The sequence below is a fragment of the Bactrocera oleae genome, chromosome 6, assembly GCF_042242935.1.
Source record: "Bactrocera oleae isolate idBacOlea1 chromosome 6, idBacOlea1, whole genome shotgun sequence".
NCBI classification, from domain to species: domain Eukaryota; kingdom Metazoa; phylum Arthropoda; class Insecta; order Diptera; family Tephritidae; genus Bactrocera; species Bactrocera oleae.
In genome coordinates, this window is record NC_091540.1 from 7,648,665 (window position 1) to 7,670,165 (window position 21,501).

At 31.9% G+C, this 21,501-nt stretch overlaps 1 protein-coding gene and 2 long non-coding RNA genes across 7 annotated transcripts in view; 1 reads left to right on the top strand and 2 right to left on the bottom strand.

The window, feature by feature from the left end:
• LOC118680581 (uncharacterized) overlaps positions 1–21,501 on the top strand; it is a 98,618-nt gene that overhangs the window by 2,164 nt on the left and 74,953 nt on the right. The window lies entirely within an intron of this gene.
• CrebA (Cyclic-AMP response element binding protein A) overlaps positions 3,705–21,501 on the bottom strand; it is a 79,381-nt gene continuing 61,584 nt past the window's right edge. For 3 of the 5 annotated variants that reach the window (XM_036361060.2, XM_036361061.2, XM_070111815.1), the window contains exons 3-7: positions 13,986–14,199; positions 6,779–7,590; positions 6,212–6,703; positions 5,998–6,141; positions 3,706–5,268 (exon numbers count right to left, since the gene is read on the bottom strand). In XM_036361060.2, coding sequence (XP_036216953.2) covers positions 5,071–5,268; positions 5,998–6,141; positions 6,212–6,703; positions 6,779–7,590; positions 13,986–14,199 — 1,860 coding nt within the window. In that variant the 3' untranslated portion in view covers positions 3,706–5,070. Of the gene's footprint in view, positions 5,269–5,997; positions 6,142–6,211; positions 6,704–6,778; positions 7,591–13,985; positions 14,200–21,501 lie in introns of all 5 variants that reach the window. The other 2 variants (XM_036361062.2, XM_070111816.1) reach the window with 2 other exon arrangements.
• LOC138857919 (uncharacterized) lies at positions 18,623–19,341 on the bottom strand. The gene is made up of 2 exons (XR_011397134.1): positions 19,195–19,341; positions 18,623–19,107 (listed from the first exon to the last, which is right to left on the bottom strand). It is a non-coding gene; the product is annotated as an uncharacterized lncRNA (long non-coding RNA).

Sequence of the window (21,501 nt, forward strand, 5' to 3'; positions counted from 1 at the left end):
TGTTTATCAGCTGAAAAGTAGTTAACTACACATTTTTTGAAATTACTTAAAATGTTTATAAACAAAAAATATTATTTTTGTTTAAAAACTATACAATTTTATGCAAACTAATAGCGCTTAAACTAATTATTTTTAATGACTAAGCTTTTAACATTTAATATGGACTTTATTTGTAAGTGAAATTCAATAAGAGATATTTTTTAAAAATATAGCATTAAAGACTGCTTAATATATTGAGTAAAAAACTTAAATTAAAAAAAAAAAACATAAAATAAAAATACTTGAATTTTCTGAAAAAAGTTTTAAAAAATTAAGTCCAAACAATTTGTGACAAAAAAATTAAAAAAAAAATGCATACCAAAGACTTGAAAACTGAAAACATTTAGAAGCAAAATATTGCATTAAAGACTGCATAATATTTTAAGTAAAAAAATGAAAATTTGAGTTTTTTGGAAAAATATTTTAAAGTCATGTGTAGAAAAATTCAATAAAAGATATGTATTATATAAAAATATTGCATTATAGACTGTTTAATATATTAAGTAAGGCAAAAAAAAATTTTGAAAAACATAAAATAAAAATACTTCAAGTTTTAGAAGCAAATTTAGATAAAATTAGTACAAAAAATTTTTAGAAAAAAGTTTAGAAAAAATTTGTGACAAAATAATAAAAAAAAAAAATAATAATGTAAAAAATTTTAAAACTGAAAAAATTTAGAAGAAAAATGTTGCATGAAAGTTAGTTTTCGGTCACACACTTTTTTCACAAAAACCAATCATTTGCGCAATTTTGTATGCAGTAAGGTATTATTTTTATTTTTATGATTTTTTTTTATATTTATTTTGCAGTGTAATTATTAAAAATATATAAAATAGCTGTGTTAAGTTATTAATTTTTTCATTAAAATGTTTGAAAAAAATTTGATTTCTTCTTAAAAAGCCAAACAAAATTCGCGCATGCTACAACACATTAAAAAAGATTGATTTGCACTTGTCTAGCCACGTTATACAGAAATTATTATTTTCGTTACATATTCTTTTGCATTGCTTTTTCAATTTGCTACAAAATATTATTTTCTACACATTGTTTTTAAAAAATTATATTTGTATGCCATTTATTTATACATAAATCATTTATATTGTCAATTTCTTACAAACATAATTAATTTAAATTTTTTCTATTGATGCATAAAGTTATACTTTTAGTCTACTACAATATGTACACATTTTATTCTTACGCTTGCATATAATTTTTCGCAAATTAGTACAGTCTTACATATAAAAATACGCATTGTTTTTGAATGTCAAAAGCGTTAACTATTTTTTGCATATAACAAAAGCAAAATAAATTATGTGTGTTGCTATAAAACAAAATAAAAAAAGAAAAATTATGACCCAAATTTTTTCTAATTTTTTTTTAATTATCAACATTTAATTAAATTGTTCTTACCAACTTAAAAATATATATTTAGTTACATATGTATATGTACCGTTAAAATAATTTCTATTGGCTCGGAAAGTTTATTTCTAAACAACTAGTAGTTATCAACGAAATGCTTTTAAAACTAAATTAATTTTAAATCGATATTTGTATACATACAGCTAAAAATTAATAGTTTGAAGTAGTAGATTTTAAAATTTTAATTTAAAAATTAATAGTTATATGCATTTTTTAATTCTAAGTGAAAGGTGACACCATTTTTTTAAGTTTATGGTGTAAAAATACGCGGATATAAAAAGTATATATCATCAAAAATAATATTTTGAATATACAAAAATATAAAAATTGTTTAGAAAACGTTATTGAAATTAAAAAAAAAAAAATAATATATAAAAATTAAAATTTTGAAAAAATAAAAATAGTTTAAATTTTTAGAAAAGCGAAAGTTTGATTAAAATGTATAAATAAATAACGGTAAAATTTTGATACCAAAAAAAAATAAAAAAAACAGTTTTAAACAAATTTTTGAAAAATAATTTAAAAAAAAAATCAGCAAAATTGTGAAAGACATTATAAAAATGAAATTTTTCGAAACTAAAATTTTAACAAAAAAAATTTTCGAAACTGATTTTTAATGAAATATATATGATATACATTTTTTTCTCAAAATTAAACATTCACAAAGTCAGATTTGCAAATAATTTTGACAACACAAACTTATTGTATATTTTAATATTTTCAACAATAATAATATTCAGTTATAAAAATTTACGTTTATCTCCTGGCTAGTTGAAAAAATTAATAAATTTTTACTAAAGCAGCTTTTAAAAGCTTTAAAAAAAAGCACAGCATAATGAAATTTTATTTAATTTGAACTTAAATTTCACGCGTAATTTCACAACTTTTTGCATTTACTTTGCATATTTTTCAAGTAATCAACTCTGACTTTTATTGTCTATGAATAAAGGAACAATATGCCAAACAAATCACGCTTAACATTCACTAAATTTAGTCAGTTTGTATTTTTTATTTTTATTTTTTTGCTACTAATAAATACATTTAGTCGAAATTATTGCACATATTTTTTTACGAGGCTTGGTTTAGTGTTAGAGAGAAGCGTTTGAAAAAGCCAAACAAATTGGTTTAATTTAAACCGTTAAACACCCATACTTTCCTAGCAGAAATTCAAAGACTAGAAAATGTGTCTTCCGCACAGCAGCAGCTGAAAGCGCCTGTACGAGAGCTAAATGAGCCGAATTTACATATAAAGACGCGTTTGGGCTGTTTTTTTATGAAATTTACGCTTCGCTACAGCAGCAACTGTAGAAACTACGCCTAACTCTGATTTATTTATTTTCTGCAATGGCGTTGGCGCGCTTTTGTGCACAAAAAAAATCTAATGGGCTTTGAAATTTCCATAGGAAATTAAGGTAGTAGTAGACTATATAAACTTAATTGCGGTTAAGGCAGCGACGTTTTGCCGAATATATAATTCGTGTATGATTTTCGAAAGTCGGCAAAGCTAAGTAAACGTAAAGCTTTTCGTGAAAGCTTTCGAGCTTTCACCAAAGTTTTGCTTTATACTTTGACGCTTGAGTTGTGCTGCCTGCCTATTGATACAACTTGGATAGTTTTTCTAAACTCAAAAGCCTGAAAACATGCCTCCTAATACATGCTAAAAATATATATTATATATATTTTTAACACAGATTCGAAGCAACAAATATTATTAAAACATAATATTCTTGCGATTTTTTACCATAATAAGTTTTGTGCTGACTAAATTTTTACAAAAACTTTGACTTTTGCGAATGTTAAACATGTTGCTTAAATATTTTCTTCCATGTAGTTATGTATGTATGTATGTCTATTATATTGGCATAAAGCGAGGCAAAAATATTGTTATTTTAGCTTTTAAATGACGGTTGTTTGCTTATGAAATTGCTTAAATGAGAATTACAGAGAAAATGCGAGATTTTGCATTAAAATTAAACTTTTTAAATTTAAGCTTATTATAGAGCTTGTTGTTGTTGTATTTAAATGTAAAAATAACTGTGTTTATATAATAAAGCAATTAAATTAATTAATATTAGTGGAAGTACGTAATATTGTTGTTGTGAGCTTTAAGCATAAAATGTCATGCAAGCGGAAAAAGTGCTATAAAAAAAACTTAAAATACATATTGCAAGCTTATAAAAATTTAATAATTAATTATACATTTTTAACTAATATTTAATTTAATTGCAATTACTTGTATGCTGTTACGTAAACATAGCGCATAATTTTGTTGCTATAATTTTATTATAGCCAAAGCTATTATTACAGAAAAAATATTAATTGCACTTAAAGTATAATTACTAAAAATTCACATTTGGCTGATATATGCATGTATATTATATATATATATGTGTGTACGCAATTAATAACTTCAAGTGCAGCTTTTGAAATTGGAAAGTAACGCTTTTTATAAACATTTTTTTTTTGTTGTTGAGCATAAGTAAAAAAAGAAGTAAAATAATAATAATTTTAGTTAGAACTTTTAAAACTTATAGCGAAAAATTGTGCAAAAATATTTTTTATAAATTTTTTAATAATTTTTAATTAATAACGCACATCAAAAAATTAATTACAATTATATTTTTTTATAATAATTAATTTTTATACATAATAAATTTTTATATAAAATAAATTTTTTTATAATTAATTAATAAAATATTTAGTTTAAATAGTGGAATGTTGCTAATTTTTATTAACATTTATTATTTACAAATTAATTTAAATGTATGTATATATGTATATGTAATTGTTATAAAACTTGGACTTGCACTATACTACTAGATGGATTTCGAAATTGGCATGGACTGTGAGGCTGGACTTTTCTACTATACACTTAATTAAACGATATAAAGCCATCTATGTATGCAATAAGTAAAGCACTTTAAGTGGCTTATTTAATGGTACTTTGTAGTATGTATGTATGTAGTTGTAGTATCTAACTATATAATATATTAAATGTTGCATTAAGTAATTTTTTGGTCAAAATTCGTTTTCATGTAAATATATAGTATTGATTTACAATACGAAATGCACGTTGATTCTTTTTTGTTTTCATAATACAGCAATTATTGTATGTATGTATACTTATAAAAAATCTTTTTTACAGCCTGTCCAGCCAGTTCACTTACACACTAAGTACATGTAAATATATTTACTCTTACTATACAATAATATGTTATGTATAAAAAATGCTGCATACATTTAAACATGTTCTCATAAAAAGCAAATACATATATATATATATATGTATATATGCACATATACATATTACATAAAAAATGCTAGCTTCAAACAGTGTAAATATCTCGTAAAATATGTAAACTACCGCTATTAGAAACTCTAACTTAAAAACGCACACATTCACGCGCCTAACATTTAATTTTATATAATATAAAAAAATTAAAAAAAAAATATTTTGTTTACCAATTTTGCTACATTTTTAGCATCATCTTAATTGGCTGCAGCTCAATAAATTCATTTCATTGTTAGCGGTGTGAAAAAAGCTGAATTTCTTGCGAAAATGTTTCCATTTTGTATTCCCATCGCCCGCGTGCTCTCACTCTCAACAAACGTTTAAGCGTTCTTCTTGCTGCTCTGTTTATTCAGCATCGCTTGCAATTTGTGCAATTGACTTAGTAGATTGGCGTTCGTGTGCTCCAATGCGTCACAACGTTTGCGCTGCTCATTATTCTCATTGACAAGTATTTCGACGCGACGCTCTAATTGATCCATATATTCCTTCTTTTTGCGTCGGCTCTCTTGTGCAGAAATCTGAAATAACATAAATATAGAGTAAATACTGGATACTCGATATTTTTCGAGCACCTCAAAGAGATCTTGTCTTTACTAGATAATTTTTATGTTTATTGAGCCAAACCTAAACTAATTTTATTGAAAACTATTTGCTAAGCAGTGTTGTGTTATTCATAATAGATGTGGTACGTTTTTGTTTTTTTCGAAGTTAGTTTAAGAAGTTTAAAGATCTTTCTTATTCGAGTGGTTTAACCCATAACGGGCATGAACAATCTTCGTACGGTTCTTAAATGCGCTGTTCTACAGCTTTGTCTCTAAGAAACGATGTTGCAGCAAATGAAAGTTTTAGTATCAGAACCTATCGTCTATGTCTGTTGTTCGAAGGTAGTTAATGAACCGAAAGTTCGCTTTTATTTGGGAGTATATCGTGTATAATAAGGAGTAGTGCCCGGGAAGCTTAAGTTCATAACAGATGAGAAGAAATTCAATGACTGAACTTCTTATACTGATACATTTACCGAAACAACCGCATTCTGGGATCAAGAAGATTATGAAAAGATAAGATCTGTGGCATACTGAAAAGATTTAAAGTCTTTTTCGAACAATTGACTGTAAGTCTTACACGGTTATTTTTTTTAGAAGTTTATAAAAGGTCGTTAAAGATTATTCCTCACGAAAGTAAGTTTAAGTGAAAAAGTTCGCTGGGTAGTCTTCCCTATTTTAACTCAGGGTTTACTAGGCGCTCACCTTATTTTTGATTTTTCTTCGTATTTTCTTGAGCGACTTCTCCTCCGCTTTGGTAAGTGGTAGCTTCTGCGGGATTGGATAGCCTTCCGCTTGTAGCGTGCGTTTCTCTTCCTCGGTTAAGATAAGTACGCCAGTTGAACCTTTCTGTAAGCATACAAAGCAAAGTGTGAATTAGTAGTGTACCTCCAAATTCAACTATATACACTCAACTTACCGGCTGTGAGCTAATGAGCGGGGTATGTATCGGCTGACGTGTGGAACCGCTGGTTCCGCCAGACGCATGCCGACCGGCTGCATGCAGTGAAGATGTCGACGACGAGGCGGATGATGGCGATGATGAGCTGCTGCTACTGGCACTACGGCGCACATTCGCGGCATGCAAGGCAACGGGTGTAATGACTGCAGGGTTGGCCACAGATATAGAAACTGAAGTGTTGGGCGAAAGTGGTGATAGTAAATGTTCCGGTGTTAAATTACCTTCGGAATCACCATCACTTGACGAGCAGGAGGGTGGCGTCAATGGCAGACCATATTGACCGTTATGCTTGATAGAGGCACCAACACCAGTATAGCTAGACTCCGACTTAATATTCAATTTGGGCATTACAATGTTTTGACCATTATTGCCGGATGTGCTGGTATTCAAGCCGAGTTGTTGCGCTTTGAGTAAGCTCTGTGAGGCGGGTGTGAGTTGCAGGCAACCATTCTGGTAGTGTGTGTACAAAATGTAAATATTAAAAACAATTTTCTTAACATAAAAAAATATTGCCTCGTTACTGACCTTGTGCTCAAAGACGAGATCGGAGTTGGTGCGCGCGGTTAATTTTGAGATTTTCGCCATTGTTATGCATTCCGGCGAATTGGGGCTGGGCGGGCAACTGGAATCGGGCGACATGGGCTCATCCTTAATGGCCGACTCATCGATTTCGATGTCCGAACAGATGTCCGGCGAAGAGCTACCTTCGCGTGCCGTTGACGGCGTACGACAGCTATTCGGTTCGAAGACTGTGCTCACCGCCGCCGCCTGAGGTAAGTACTGTTGGAGGTGTGACTGTTGCTGCAGTTGGTGTTGTTGTGTAGCGGCGGGTTTGCTAAGTGTAATTGTAGTCGTGTTGCTGCCGCCGTAACCGGAACTACAGCTGCTGCTGCTGGTGCCACTGGACGTTTCAGCGGTGCGCAGATTAAACGTCATCGGTGCGGTGGTGTTGATCTTGCTGAGGCTCGCATAGATGCCGGCATGTGTGTAGCGTAATGGCAACGCTGTAGCAGATTGGCGGGTAGTGGTGTTCGCAGTGAGTATACCACTGCCGTTTGCGTTGCTGGCGGGTATGCTCAATGTACCACTAGTTGTGGGTGTGCTGGAGGTAGCGGCGGTGGTGAGCAATGTGTTAGTTGCTAATTTGCTAGAGCTGCTGGTAGTGTGACTGCTGGGCTCTAGTGTAGCCAATTCCATTGGCGTATCATCACAGTTCACCGATATGGCCAAGCACTTGGGGTCAACAATGTTGGTGATGTCTACATCGTGCCGTGTGCGTGCTATGTTGCTGGTTGCGGTTTTCAGCGAAATTGCGGGATAGCACTCGTCTTCCATATCTTTTTATAGGGGTAGGCCGTAAAGAGAAGTAATGAAATAAAATGAAATTTTATTTAATAATCTATCAGTGTGAGTTTATTTTATTCAAGTGTAAATTGTATTTCCTTTATGATGCCACTGAACTTTGAATGTCGCTCTGAGTCTATATTATTAAGTGTTGTTTTTTTAAAAAGTCATTGACAATCAATGCAATAAACTTTTGGTGTGCAAGAAGTATATTTAAGATAATATTGTATTTCAAAGCGATTTCGTAATATTTTGCTGCTGTTTTGCTGGCTTATATTTCAAATTATTTCAAAGCATATAAAAAGCAAGTTGTTGTTCAAAATTATCCTTAACCCTATACTTTCTATATAATTCTTAAGTTTTATTTACTGAAATTTTTAAAAACTTTTTTTACACTTTTTTTATGGTTAAAGTAGTAGTAGAATCTATACATAGGTTTAATATTATACACAATTAGCTTTCTGGACCAAGAATTTCATGTGTGCGCCTGTGGTTATGCTTTAATTTGTAGAGTTTTTTTGTAAACTTTTTCTGAAGATGCATTATATTTAATAAATAAATTTACAGAATTTAATGTACTTTAAGAATCGGCAATTCATTTTGAAAAATGTTTAATTTCCTTGATCCCGTAACCCAACTCAAGCAAGACTTCCGAAAAAGGGTGTCTGACGGTGAGGAAGATTTTTCTGCTTAAAATTAGAAGAAATTTTTCTCATCGTTTTGAGAAAAATGCGTTTGAAGTTTTGGGTGCCCATTGTACTGAAAAATTTCACCTAGCGGGCAGGGGGTGCGTATTTTTCTATATATGTACATTTTTGAAATTCATAAGAGGATACAAGTATAATCCCTCAAAGAAAAAAAAAATAATTTTTCTTTTATTATTCTGTTTATTATATAATTTTTAGTTGTGTGTAAGGGATGGCTTTTTTTTGGAAATATTTTCTTTTTAAGTTTAAGTTAAGGCAGTTATGTCAAATTAATATGTATTTGTAATTATTACTGCAGTTGTTGTTGTATTATATCACGACTATTTAACGTTTGACGTTAATCAAATTATAGATATCAGCTTTTTTAAGAAAAATTCGTCTACTTGTATATAGTTTAGATCATACAAAAGATCAAATTTGAGCACGTCAGAAACATGCAACGCCTGTGGATATGCTTAATTTTTTCGAAGTTTTTGTTGTAAAATTACCTCAATTGATATTTCAAGGCTGGAAAAGCATAGCACCTACTTATTTTATGCTATTTTCGATTCGTAAAGCTAATATTAATGCAATTTACAACTGTACATACAAAAATTTAATATTTCAATTTATTTTAGATATACTTTGGTTTAGTGTCATAGAAAAAACAGTGCAAGAATCTTAAGGAGTATTATTTTCTTGAAGTTTCTTCAGGTTCTCGCCTCGAAAACCCCCGGAAAATAGCACTGGCGTACATACATATTTACCTTAAAAATAAACGAAAACACTTTAAATAAATAACTGCCAAGGCATACCAGCTGCCAAAACAAATTTAGTGTTGAAAGCAAACAACTAATGTACCACTCAGTTGAGTATTAAACAATATCAGAAAAAATATAGTATATAAACTAGACTGCTTGTTTTTTTTGAACTATTTTTTTTTCGACCCCATGGGGAAATTTTGTTGGAAATACCAAAAAAAAAAATTCCCTAAAAATTTGGGACTTTAATTTTAATATTAAGTACTAGACCTAGGCCTGTAAAGATTTCCCATATAAAATACACGTAAAACTTGATTTTTTTTCTTTTTAATTTTATAACTCAGCGGCAGTTGATAGGATTATCTCACCCGTCATTGGGTATTCCTCAGAATTGAACGCTCTACAAAAGTCTCCATTGCGGTAAAGTTATAACTTGCACCTGCGGGGTAGTACAGGCCTCCAAACCTAATTTTTCCATGAAATTCGCGTTTTTTTGAAATTATCTCGTAAACAACACTAGCTACAGAAAAATTGTAGGAATTTAATTTCCTACAAAAAATTCTTTGGCACCAAATCGATAATATTAATACTCTTTGAGATATAGAGATTTTAAGTTGTTCAATTGTCACGTGGAGATAAAACATTTATTCAATAAAATCTACAAGTAATATTTATTTTGTAACCTCACAAATATTTCTTTGTACTTTTATGCGCTCAAATGAACGTTAACGTCAATGAAATTTATTTACATGAAAATGGTTGGCAATATTGAAAAACTTTGAGCGAAAAATAGTATTTCAGATAAACAAACTATTATTGCCACACATGAGTGACAGCTATTACCTAAGTTATTATATTTCTAATGCAGCTGTTTATACATTTTTACACACACACACACGCAAATGAAGATACATCATATTTATATGTATGTTTGCATTAAAATGTTAATATACATATGTATACTCAAACAATTGTATATTTTTTACATAAAATGCGCTTGGAAGTCCATAAATTTTAATGTTTGCTGCAAAAACCATTTTAGTACAACAAAAAAAAAAAAAATTATCAAAACGAATGCCGCTTTTGTACTTTAAATTTATTATTTTGCAACATTATTGTTAACAGCACTTCGCTGTGTATTAACAGTAAAACTGTCAACTGTCCGACGTAAAACTGTCAAACGGTTAATTAACAGCATGACCTCTGTTATTAAAATAAACTATTGTTTTAGTTATGATTTTAAGCCTGAAATCTATACAAATTGTTGATTAAGCATATATTTTCCGAATATACCATATTCTCAGTTAGTCTGACTTTTTCAATATTGAAAATGAAATTTCAAAAAAGATTCTATGAAGAAATGTAGTAAAACTTTACTCTTCTTGATTGACATTAAAAGCAAATTCAAAATATCTGAAAGCTTCTCCAAATCAAAAATATCCAAAAGCTCTAGTAAAGCTCAGCATTTTTAGCATACAAAATTTTCGAAAGCTCTAGTAAAGCTTAATGAAAGCTCAGTTTATTTAGTATTCAAAATATCCAAAAGCTCTAGTAAAGCTCAATGGAAGCACAATATTTTTGGTATCCAAAATATCCGGGAACAGAATGAAAGCTCAGTATTTTTCGTAAATAAAATTCCCCGTTTTTTCACTTTATTCTATCAGCAACATATGTATGTAAAATATAATTACTTATAAATGTCAATCATTATACTTCATTACACAAATTGCGGTCTGCTATCTAGCTTCGATCTGCGCAACGTACAAAATTATCGCTATTTTAAAAACACAAATTTTCATTGGCAAACAACGTAGTTATTTTAGTTATTTATAGCGCAACATAAAGTCTGTACAATTTCAATTTTATCAATTGCATAATGAACTACAGCACTGTCAACTGGTTGCAACCTTCATATGTGGGTGGCAATATGTTGTGTACTTGAACGCAACAAGCTTGTACATAATTGCTACAAAGGTTAACAGGACTGTAAAAGCTTTTGTGATTTCCGAGAAAAAATGTCTTAACTACACATATATATGTATATGGTATTATATAATATGATATGGTACGAAATAAATGGCGAGTCGGTGATAATGCGACTACCGGGTAGTAGTCGAAGAAAGCCATTAGTCATTATGTAATGCTAACGGCGTTTTGGCACGTGCTGCAGCATAAGGTATAAACTTTCTTGAAAAAATAAATTTATGTTTCATGCCACCCTATTTTCGCACAAACTGTGCTGCAAATAACCATATTCAAGCAAATTCGTTACCGGTAATTTGCTGCTTTTTAGTTTCGCCACAAAAATATATATTAATTTTGCGTTTTACACAAATTGTTACAGTTTCAATTTTTTTAGTTGTTTGTTTTTCTTGAGTTTCGTTTTGTTGTTGTGCTTTTGCGCGTGTGTATCTGTTTTGTTTTTATCGAACGAAGTGGAAATTTTTAATTTATGTGTGGAAAATGGAAGAACTCATTTGTCACGACACTCGTGTAGTTGCATGTGTTTTCGTTACAATTACTAGGCAGTTAATGAGAAGTGCTGACTTGATTGAAATATTGCTTAGGTAATAGAGTTGTTGTCACTTTTTTGTTGTACTTATTTTTAGTTATTGCCAATACTGTTGAACTGACGACAGTTTGCAAAAGAAAAATATTAAAAATAGTTTTTTTTTAGGTTAAAGTACGACAGACACGCATACCATACACACAAGCAAATAAAATTACAGTGGCGCTGAAGTTTATCGAACACGCTTCTACTGTAAATAATTCTTTTAGATAAAAAACAAATTAAATATTTTATAGCTTAAAATAAATCAATTGTTCATGCTGCTCTGCACCCTTGACGTGAGTTTAAATTTTTTTTTTGGTTTGTTTTTAAGGGCACTGTACTAATGGCGGTTGTGAATAGGAAACGAATGTTGAAGCAAAGAATAGGAAAATAAATTCCAAAAAAGATAAAAAACTCAAAAAAATGATTTCTTGAAATGATTATTTAGTTAGTTATTTTTTTTTTATTGTACACCAGACTGCGAAATGCTTATATGTGCATATATAATTCTCAAAAATGTTCGCATTAATTCGTTGGAATATGAGCATATGAGAATTGAAAAATTTAAGCAGTTTATCTACTTTCAACTACTTCTAAGCAAAAGGCTAAAAAATCGTTATATGTATGTACATCGCTTCACATGCCGCCTAAATGTAGGCAACGATTTCTAAACTAGTTGATATTACTTTGAAAATTTTTGGCGAAAATTGAGAATTGATAAGTTTAAGCAGTTTAATTACTTCTCAGCAAATATCTCTAAAAATCGTTATGGGTATATATATATACGGCGTTTCACTTGCCGCCTAAATGTAAGCAACGACTTCTATACTAGTTGATATAACTTCGAAAATTTTGGCGAAAATTTAGAATTGATTAGTTTAAGCAGTTTATCTACCTTTAAGCATAAGATATATTGAAAATCGATTTATGTATAACGTTTCCCAGAGCACCTAACTATTTCAATATTTTCAATACTAATAGATAATATTTTGAAAATGGTGGGTGCATTAAAACCTCCTATCCGAGCTCCAGGAGCTTCTGGCGAGTCACCTGGCCTGGCGTTGTCCTGATGGAACACAATTCGGCCTCTGTTGATCAAAGATGGCCTCTTCTGGATGAGTGCTGCCTTCAAGCGGTCCAGTTGTTGGCAGTAGAGGGCCGAATTGAGCGTTTGGCCATAGGGGAGCAGCTCGCAGTAGATGATTCCCTGCCCATCCCATCAAACACACAGTCTGGCCGTCAATCAGGTCTTGGCCACCATCTGGGCCGCTTCCCCGAGCTTTGACCACGACCGTTTGCGCTCGATGTTGTCATAAGTGACCCATTTTTCATAGCCAGTCACAATCCACTTCAGAAACGGGTGGATTTTGTTGCGATTCTGCAGCGATTTGCAGATGGAAATTCGGTCCATCATGTTTTTTTCGTTAGTTCGTGTGACACCCAAACATCGAGCTCCTTTTTGAATCCAAGATTATGCAAATGGTTCCAAACGGTTTTCTGGTTTATCTTTAGTTCCTCAGCAATTAAATAAGTGCTCACGTGACGGTCTGTTTCCACTATTTCCATGATTTTATCGCAATTTTCGACGACAGGCCTCCCGACGCGTGGTGCATCTTTGACATCGAAATTACCGGGACGGAACCTAGCAAATCACTTTTGTGCTACACGTTCGATTACAGTATCTTGCCCATAAACTAAATTAATGTTTTCAGCCGCTTTGGCCGCTTTTTGGCTTTGATCGAATTGTAAAATATAGCGAATTTTCTCTTTGTTGGTGTCCATTTTTGACGAGCGCTCACAACGAACTGAGTAAATCAATCGAAAAACTGTCAAAGACAAACTTTTAGCGCGAAAAATATCAGCGCCGTATAGTATGACATGGTGCGACACGTAACACTAGTACTATGGACAATAACGCCATCTCTTAGATAAAAACCGAACGAACTTTTTACTGGACCTAATATAATACTTAAGACGTGAATTTTTCTCTAGCTTACTGTTAAATAGTGAAGGTTATTTTCTTTTCTTTTGCGGAGGCAATACTATCAATTGCATCAACAAAGCTTCAAGCACTAACTTTTTAAGTACTCATATTAGGCGTTTCAGACAGCCTTTAAAATAAAACACTTTTCTCTATATCGTATTTACTAATCGACTAAATTAAGAAGATGTTTGAACTTAATAGCATCTCTTTTTAGAGAGCCCGCAGTGCTGCTTAAGCCCAAAAATGTCGTATGTAAAATGTCGTCAAAATTATATTAAATATATTATAATTTTTCCTTAACAAAAATTCAGTAGTTCTGTTCCAATTGAGTTTCAATTAACCTAAACTGGCACTTAGTCGTTCTTCCTACACACTACTTCTTACTCAACATATAAATAATACTCACCATCCATTTTCGTCTGCAGGCTATGTGGTGAATCTGGCAATGAATCGCCATCACTATTTAAACTATATGAGTGTTCCGACTTAATCGGCTGCAAATTGAATAGAGCATCTGACATCAGTTTGTCATTTAGTATCATAACAGCCGGATCTTTCATATCACGTTCCATGAACCAATCATGTAGATCCGAATCTGTGGAGATTTTCAGAGATTCCGTCTAAAAAGAAATAAATAAATATTTTATAAGCGGGGAATACCTTGGCAAACAAACTGAATTGTATTGTGTAATATTACATAGCAACAAATCAAGTGTAAATATTGGCAGCATTTATACGATAGCTAATTGCGTCAGAGTTATTGAATAACCCAAGATAAGCCTTTGTATATGAAATTAATGCCATATAACTTATTGTATTTGCTTGCTGGCTATTGTGGGAAATTAAAAAATTATTTTAAATTAAATATTTATCTATTGTTTAATGGCGTTTCATTTACTTTGTAGTTCCCGGGTGTTGTTTAGCATTGATTTACTTTGTTTTCATTTAGTAAAATGTTGGTAAATATCTACAGTTGGTCTATATGCCTTTACGAAAATAATCTTATCAGTGCTTCATAGTTATTTGACATGCTTGGAAAATTACTTTGCCATATGACAGCCAGACACACATATACGCGCGTACATTGTAACAAAAACTGAAAATATGATTGACATTTCTGTTACATTACCATTTTTTGTTTTTAATATTATATTTTGCCTCTGTCGATATCTACATGTGTGTGTGTGTGTGTGTACGTGTGTGCCTATGTGATTTTTCTTATACAACACCCCCTTTTCTTCACTGCGGCCTTCAATGTGAAAGTGCTAATTTACCACTCTTACTCCTTATCTGGCTGCTGCTGTTGCTTCTGAGACCCTGCGCGCTGATATAATATTTTAGGGCATGTGTTATTTAGTTCGTCGCGGTTTCACTGATAATGCTTGCTCGTAGGTATGCATGATAATGGATACTTTGTAGATACGTAGTCCATTAGCAATATTTCAATCATAGAAAATACAAATTTAATTTTAATAGGTTTTTGTACAAATATTCTGCCTCAATTCAAGCTTTTTTCTTGTTTTTTTTTTCGTGTGTTTGTCATTGTTTTTACTTTGCTGTTAATTACTTACTCAAATGGTATTTATGGGATGGTATTGACGACAATATGAATGTGTGCGTAAGTGTTTTCGTAGTCAACTATTTCAATAATATAAACATATACCTGGAAAATAATTTCTTATACAAAAACAAAAACACAACGTATGTATACCTATATTTAGATGTTGATACTTATAACAGAAAACATCAAAGTTTTTACCTTTGAGTGGTTGGAGCAAGGCCGTGAGAGAATTGCTAAAGAAAATAATCTGCTTGTTGTTGCTTGTCTGACAAACCGGGACGGAGAGGATCACTTTATCCCCACTCTCTACTTTACTGGGTTGGAGTGAATCACAATAAAATCCTTGTATAGAAAACTTTTTTATTTGACATTATATCTTCACGTAATTTAGCATAGCTTACAATCCAAGGCAACGCTACAATCTCGGCAGATATTGTTCAGATCGGACCACTATAGCATATAGCTGCCATACAAACTGAGCGATCAAAATTAAGATAAAAATCCTTTTATACTCTTTTATGCTAGAAGAAATACACTTGAAAAGGTATTAAAGCTTCGTTGCAGCCGAAGTTTACTTTTTTTCTTATTTTATACAACTAACATCACACATAACTGTAAATATGTGTATTATTTAACAATTTTGTATTATGCGAGCTCCATTGACCTTGAAATGCTGCAAGTGCAGTGATATTACGTCTTACTTTCAATGCCTTTCTGTGTAGCTTACACACTTACATATGTATGTATGTATGAGTGTATATACACATATCTATATGCATATATATTTACATACGCCACTTTCAATATTGATTTAACAGTTTTGCACCATTTTGATTGACATGCACTCAAAAATCGAATTTAAATAAATAAAGCACAGAGTAGGTATACAAGATAAGAGAAATGCCAAAGATACAGATATATGCATAAAGTAGTACTATATATACATACATATGTAAATATGAACGGCCGTAGTTCGCGATATGAAATCGTATGAATGAAACGCGCTGCCACTCAGCAGTCTCTAATAAAAAAAAGTTAATAAGGCAAGCGTATATTTATTAATTTAATTATTTATTAGCGCAGAACAAGTATATATTAATACGCATGTATATGTGTGTATAATCAACTACATCCGGCAAAAAGCCTAGCTCATTTCAAATCAATCTTTTTTATTGCTATTTCTCATGTTTGCCGTTGATAACATCATTAACTACACCAATTGCTGAATAATCAGTGACAATTCATGTTAGACATAGAATATAAATAAAATTAAATTAAAACAAGAAAAAAAAACGTTAACTTCGGTTGCACCGAAACTTTAATACCCCTCACAAACACAAAAGATTTCTTACTTATTATGATCGACCAGTTTGTATGACAGCTGTATGCTATAGTGATTCGATCTTAATAATTTCTTCGAAGATTGCACCATTATGTTGCACAATAAGCCGTGACAAATTTGAGGAAAATATCTCGTCAAATTAAGAAGTTTACCACACAAACACTTGATTCTGATCGTTCAGTTGGTGTGGCAGTTATATGCAATAGTGGTCCAATATCGGCCATTCCGACAAATAAGCAGCTTCTTGGATATAAAATTACGAGTGGAGGCTTCCAGATCGATAACTCAAAAACTGAGAGACTAATTCCGCATGTACACAGACAGATAAACGGCCGGACAGACAGATAGGCATGGCTGAATCGCCTTAGCTCGTCATGTTAATCGTTTGTATATATTTTATAGTGTCTCTGGTGTTTCCTTCTGTGAATTACATGGTATAAAAAATACAAAAAAAATAAATAAAAAGCAAGTAAACAAGTTTTGTTTAATTAATTGTTATAATTTCGATTAAAATAAAAGGTAACCGTGTACAAATTAATATTTATTATTGCATCTTTTTGTATATATGTATATATTTGAATTCACTTTTACTGATTGCCTTTTACATATACAAACAAATTTATAAATATTTTCTAGTGGCCTGTACATTGCGCTGATTTTTCATATTTGCTTGCTGATAAGCGTTTATACTTTATGTATTTTTAGTATTTTGTGACAAGTTTTGTTTTTCAGCTAATATTTCAAGTTTCCAACTGTTAAACGAGACACCTGTTTGAAAAAATATATATGTATGTATATGTATATGGTGTGATTCTGCTTTGGTGTCGCTCATATCAGTTCATTTTTTAATTGCATTTCGTTGTCTAAGTCAATCTTATCAATTATTTCATTCGTAGAGATAGTTTTCCTAGAAAAGTGACGGTGCCTGTTAGTTCCTTCATACAAATTTTAGATAAAAAGTAAAATTTTGTATTGAAAATAATCTCAAGGTTGCAATTATTATAGGAAATAATGTGTGGCACAAATCACTAAAAGCTCACATATGTATACATATGTGTATATGTATATCATAATACAACAACAGCAATTTGCATATGCAGAATGCAATTCAAAATACACAAAGCCTTCACTTGCATTTTCTGCTGCATTTTCCAATAATTTATATCTATTTTTTGTTAATTTTTTCTTTAAAAATTTACAAACACACATACACACAGCATTCATAATATGCTATTTTTGCTTTATACAGCGAAAGGTGTGTTCTGGTTTTGCCAAAAATGCCATTCGCAATTGCATATACAGTAGTGACTACCGCCTGCACGCAGCCAGACAAATTAGCCGATACACACACATACCAACGCACAGTTTCCATTATGGTAAACAGTTTATTTACATTTCGAAAGTTGTTCTTTTGCGTTCCGTTCGCATTTTTTCACACTAACCATCAACGATTGGTCATTGTTGTCGTTGCTGCGTGTGGGTGTGTAAGTGTAATGCGTCATACTCACACGAACACACACATACACCCATGCACATTGCTTTGCGTTTGATTTGTGTTTTTTTTTTTTTTTGCAACTCGCTCAATACTAAATTGCTGCTTTGATTTCATATTTTAGTTTAATTCTTCTATTTTCTCGCGTATTCCTTTCTCCGCAACTGGCTAAACGCATCCACCAGCACCACCACCAACGCAATTTCTACTGAAGTTATGCGTTCTTAAGTATTTATGCAAATTTTTGATTCGCACAATTGTTTGCCACTTTCTGCTCAATTTGGAATCGGTTTTTGGTACGCACCCAGGTGACTAATTGGCCATTGGCCCGCATGTGTTTATTATGATATTGGCATACTCGTATGGATGTGTGCGTGCGTGCGTGTGTTGTGGGGGAAATGTTGCGACGCAGCTAATATTGAGGTTACTGATTTTTAAATATGCATGGAATTTTCCAGCACAATAACCCAAATAACTATAGTATATTGTATATATAATATAAGTGACTAACAGCATACGCTGCCATGCAAGTACAAATATTAACACATTAAACGTCGCTCACCCACATAAAGCAGAAAATAAAATTCACTTATACAAATACATACATAAAAACATTTGTAAAAAAAAATTAAAGAAAATAAAATTCACTTATTCATATACATACATGCTAAAATTTTATTTAAAACAAGAAAAAACATTAACTTCTGTTGCACCTAAGCTATAATATCCTTCACAAATACAAAATATTCCTTCGAGTACTTCGAGCGTACAGCTTGTTTGGAAGCTATATGCTATAGTGATCTGAGCTGAACAATTTTTTCGAAGATTGTACCGCTGCTTTGGACAAACATTCATGCCAAATTTGGTGAAGACATCTCGTTAAATGAAAATTTGTTTCATACATGCCGATCGTACAGTTTTTATGGCAGCTTTATGCTATAGTGATTCGATCATAATAATTTCTTCGAAGATGGCACCATTGTCTTGCGCAATAAGCCGTGACAAATTTCGTGAAAATATTTCCTCATATGAAAAAGTTTTCCATACAAACACTTGACTCCGATCGCTCAATTTGTATGGAGCTATATGTTATAGTAGAGCGATATCGGTCGTTACAACAAATGAACAGCTTCCTGGTGAGAAAAGGATGGTTGCAATATTTCAAAACAATAACTTAAAAACTAAGCGACTACAAGTAGTTCGCATATATACAGACATACTTATATACGGTTATGGCTAAAACGACTCAGCCCAGCTGATCATTTATATATACACTTTATATGGTCTCTTTTCCTTTTGGGTGTTTCTACACACCGCTAATTTGCTGCATAGATTTATTTTACTTATTTAATCTTATATAATTTTAAATTTACTGCCAGCTTGTTGCCAAGCACACTGCCATTATTAACCTGCTCGTGCTCTTAAATATATGTATAGACCTGTCCCCTGCATGAGCTGCATGCTTTATATTAATATTTGCTGGTTTGCAGCTTGTTCAATACAAATATATGCGCGATTGTTGTGTTATTTTTTCCACTTTTAAGTGCTGATAACTCTGATAACACACAAAGTTGCACTTGCGCCTATTTCATGCATTTGGGCATTAAAAGTCAGCCAGCAGCAATAGCGTGTGCAAAGCAGGCATTTTAATTAATTTATTTATTTTTTCTTTATTAAAATGTATTACGTTGTTGTTGGATTACTATAGCAGCATTTCTTATGTTTTTTTTTACCTTTTAGCTTACAACCTAATTTGCTTTAAAGTAGATTCTATCGAGCCTAGATGTAGGTGCGAATGCGTGTATAAGCACTATCTGCACATTTTATGCGGCAACGAAGCGTAAATAAAATATGTAGTTAAAAATAAAATTGTGAAAAAATGTGAGAAACGCGAAAGCGTAGTTATAAACATACACACATATATACATTTAAATAGTACTTAAGCAATTGTTTGTATGTCCGTCTGTATATGCATATATAATTTGGTTAGTTAGCGGCAGAGGCGCACCGGTTCAACGAACCCTTTTTTACGAAAATTTTTAAGAGTTAGCAATTTACACACGCATACATGCCTCTAGGTATATATATAGGTATATATGTATGTGTGTGCAATTTGTCCATGTTACGAAAATGACAGTGAAGCGCACGCAGATAATCAGAATAACAAAAGTTTTCGAAGAATTATCAGTAAGAATACCCACTAAGCTGGTAGTAAATGAACTTCGTTGTTCAAAAATAAAATGAAAGCAAACAAAAAAAAAAACATTAAAACGCAGCTAAAAGCTGTAAATCTGAAAGCAAAGCCAGATAACTTGCAATAAAAAGCGAACAAGTGTAAAAAATAAAATTCGCAAGTTAAGAAAAACCAAAGGAAGCGCATGATACATGTGTTGATGATTTGAGAAAATCTGAGATCACCACACTACTCTCTTCTGGAATAGACCTCAGCTCAAATTTACGCATACGTACTGCCTATTGATTGATTCAGTCAAAGATTTTGCTGGGCCTGTCTGCAGTTAATGTTTCCTATTCTTGAAATTTGGATAGCTTTGTCAGTAAAAATATGGCATCCGCAGTAGAACCATTATACCAAGGGCTCTAATAGTACCCACAGATATTTTGTGATGATCATTCAGTCCATCACTTTATAAGTGGCAGACAGAAATTTAAATTTTTTGGGCCCAAGTGAAGATCTGATGATCGTCCATCCAACCACTTTATTAGTAATTGACAGAGATTACAATTTTTTCACCCATAGTTGAAGATATGATGATGATAAAGCTGATCACTTTAAAAGAAATGTGTAGAGAGCTCAGTTTTTTGCGTCCAAGTGAAGATCTGATCTGATGACCATGCAGCTGATCGCATCATAAGTAGTTTGCAGAAATTCCAATATTCTTTTTCGCTCAAGTGTGATCTGATGATCATAAGGCTGGTCGCCTTAATAGTAGTGGGTAGAGATTCCCATTTTTTGCGCCTAAAACAAGATCTGATTATTATACAGCTGATCGTTTTATAATTAGTTCGTAGGAGTTCCAAATTTTTGCGTCCCACTGATGATCTGATTATCATACAGCTGATTTTCGCGCCTAAGTGAAGATTTGTTGATCATATAACTGATGGCCTTAAGAGTAGTAAGGCAGGCATTCCAATTGTATCGATGAAGATGGAACACTCTTTAAAATTAAAAAGCTGCGGTATCATGTTTATTAAAAAGTTATATCCACTTGCAAGTCAGTAAAAACGCGTTTTTTTCGGTTTATTTTTTTAAAGAGCCATTTTATTTGATAAATAAATAGATATATATTAAATGTACTTTGATAATCGGTGAGTCATTGTAAAAATTTTGGATTCACTTAAATGCATAGCGGATCTTCAGAAGGACCTCCAAAACAAGGTGCCTGGCGGTGGTGAAGATTTTTCTGGTTAAAATTATTTCAAATTCAAAAACCAAAGCATTTTATCAAATAAATGTACATTCGATACATAGGTATGTATATATTCAAGCAAAAAATTGATTTTTTTTT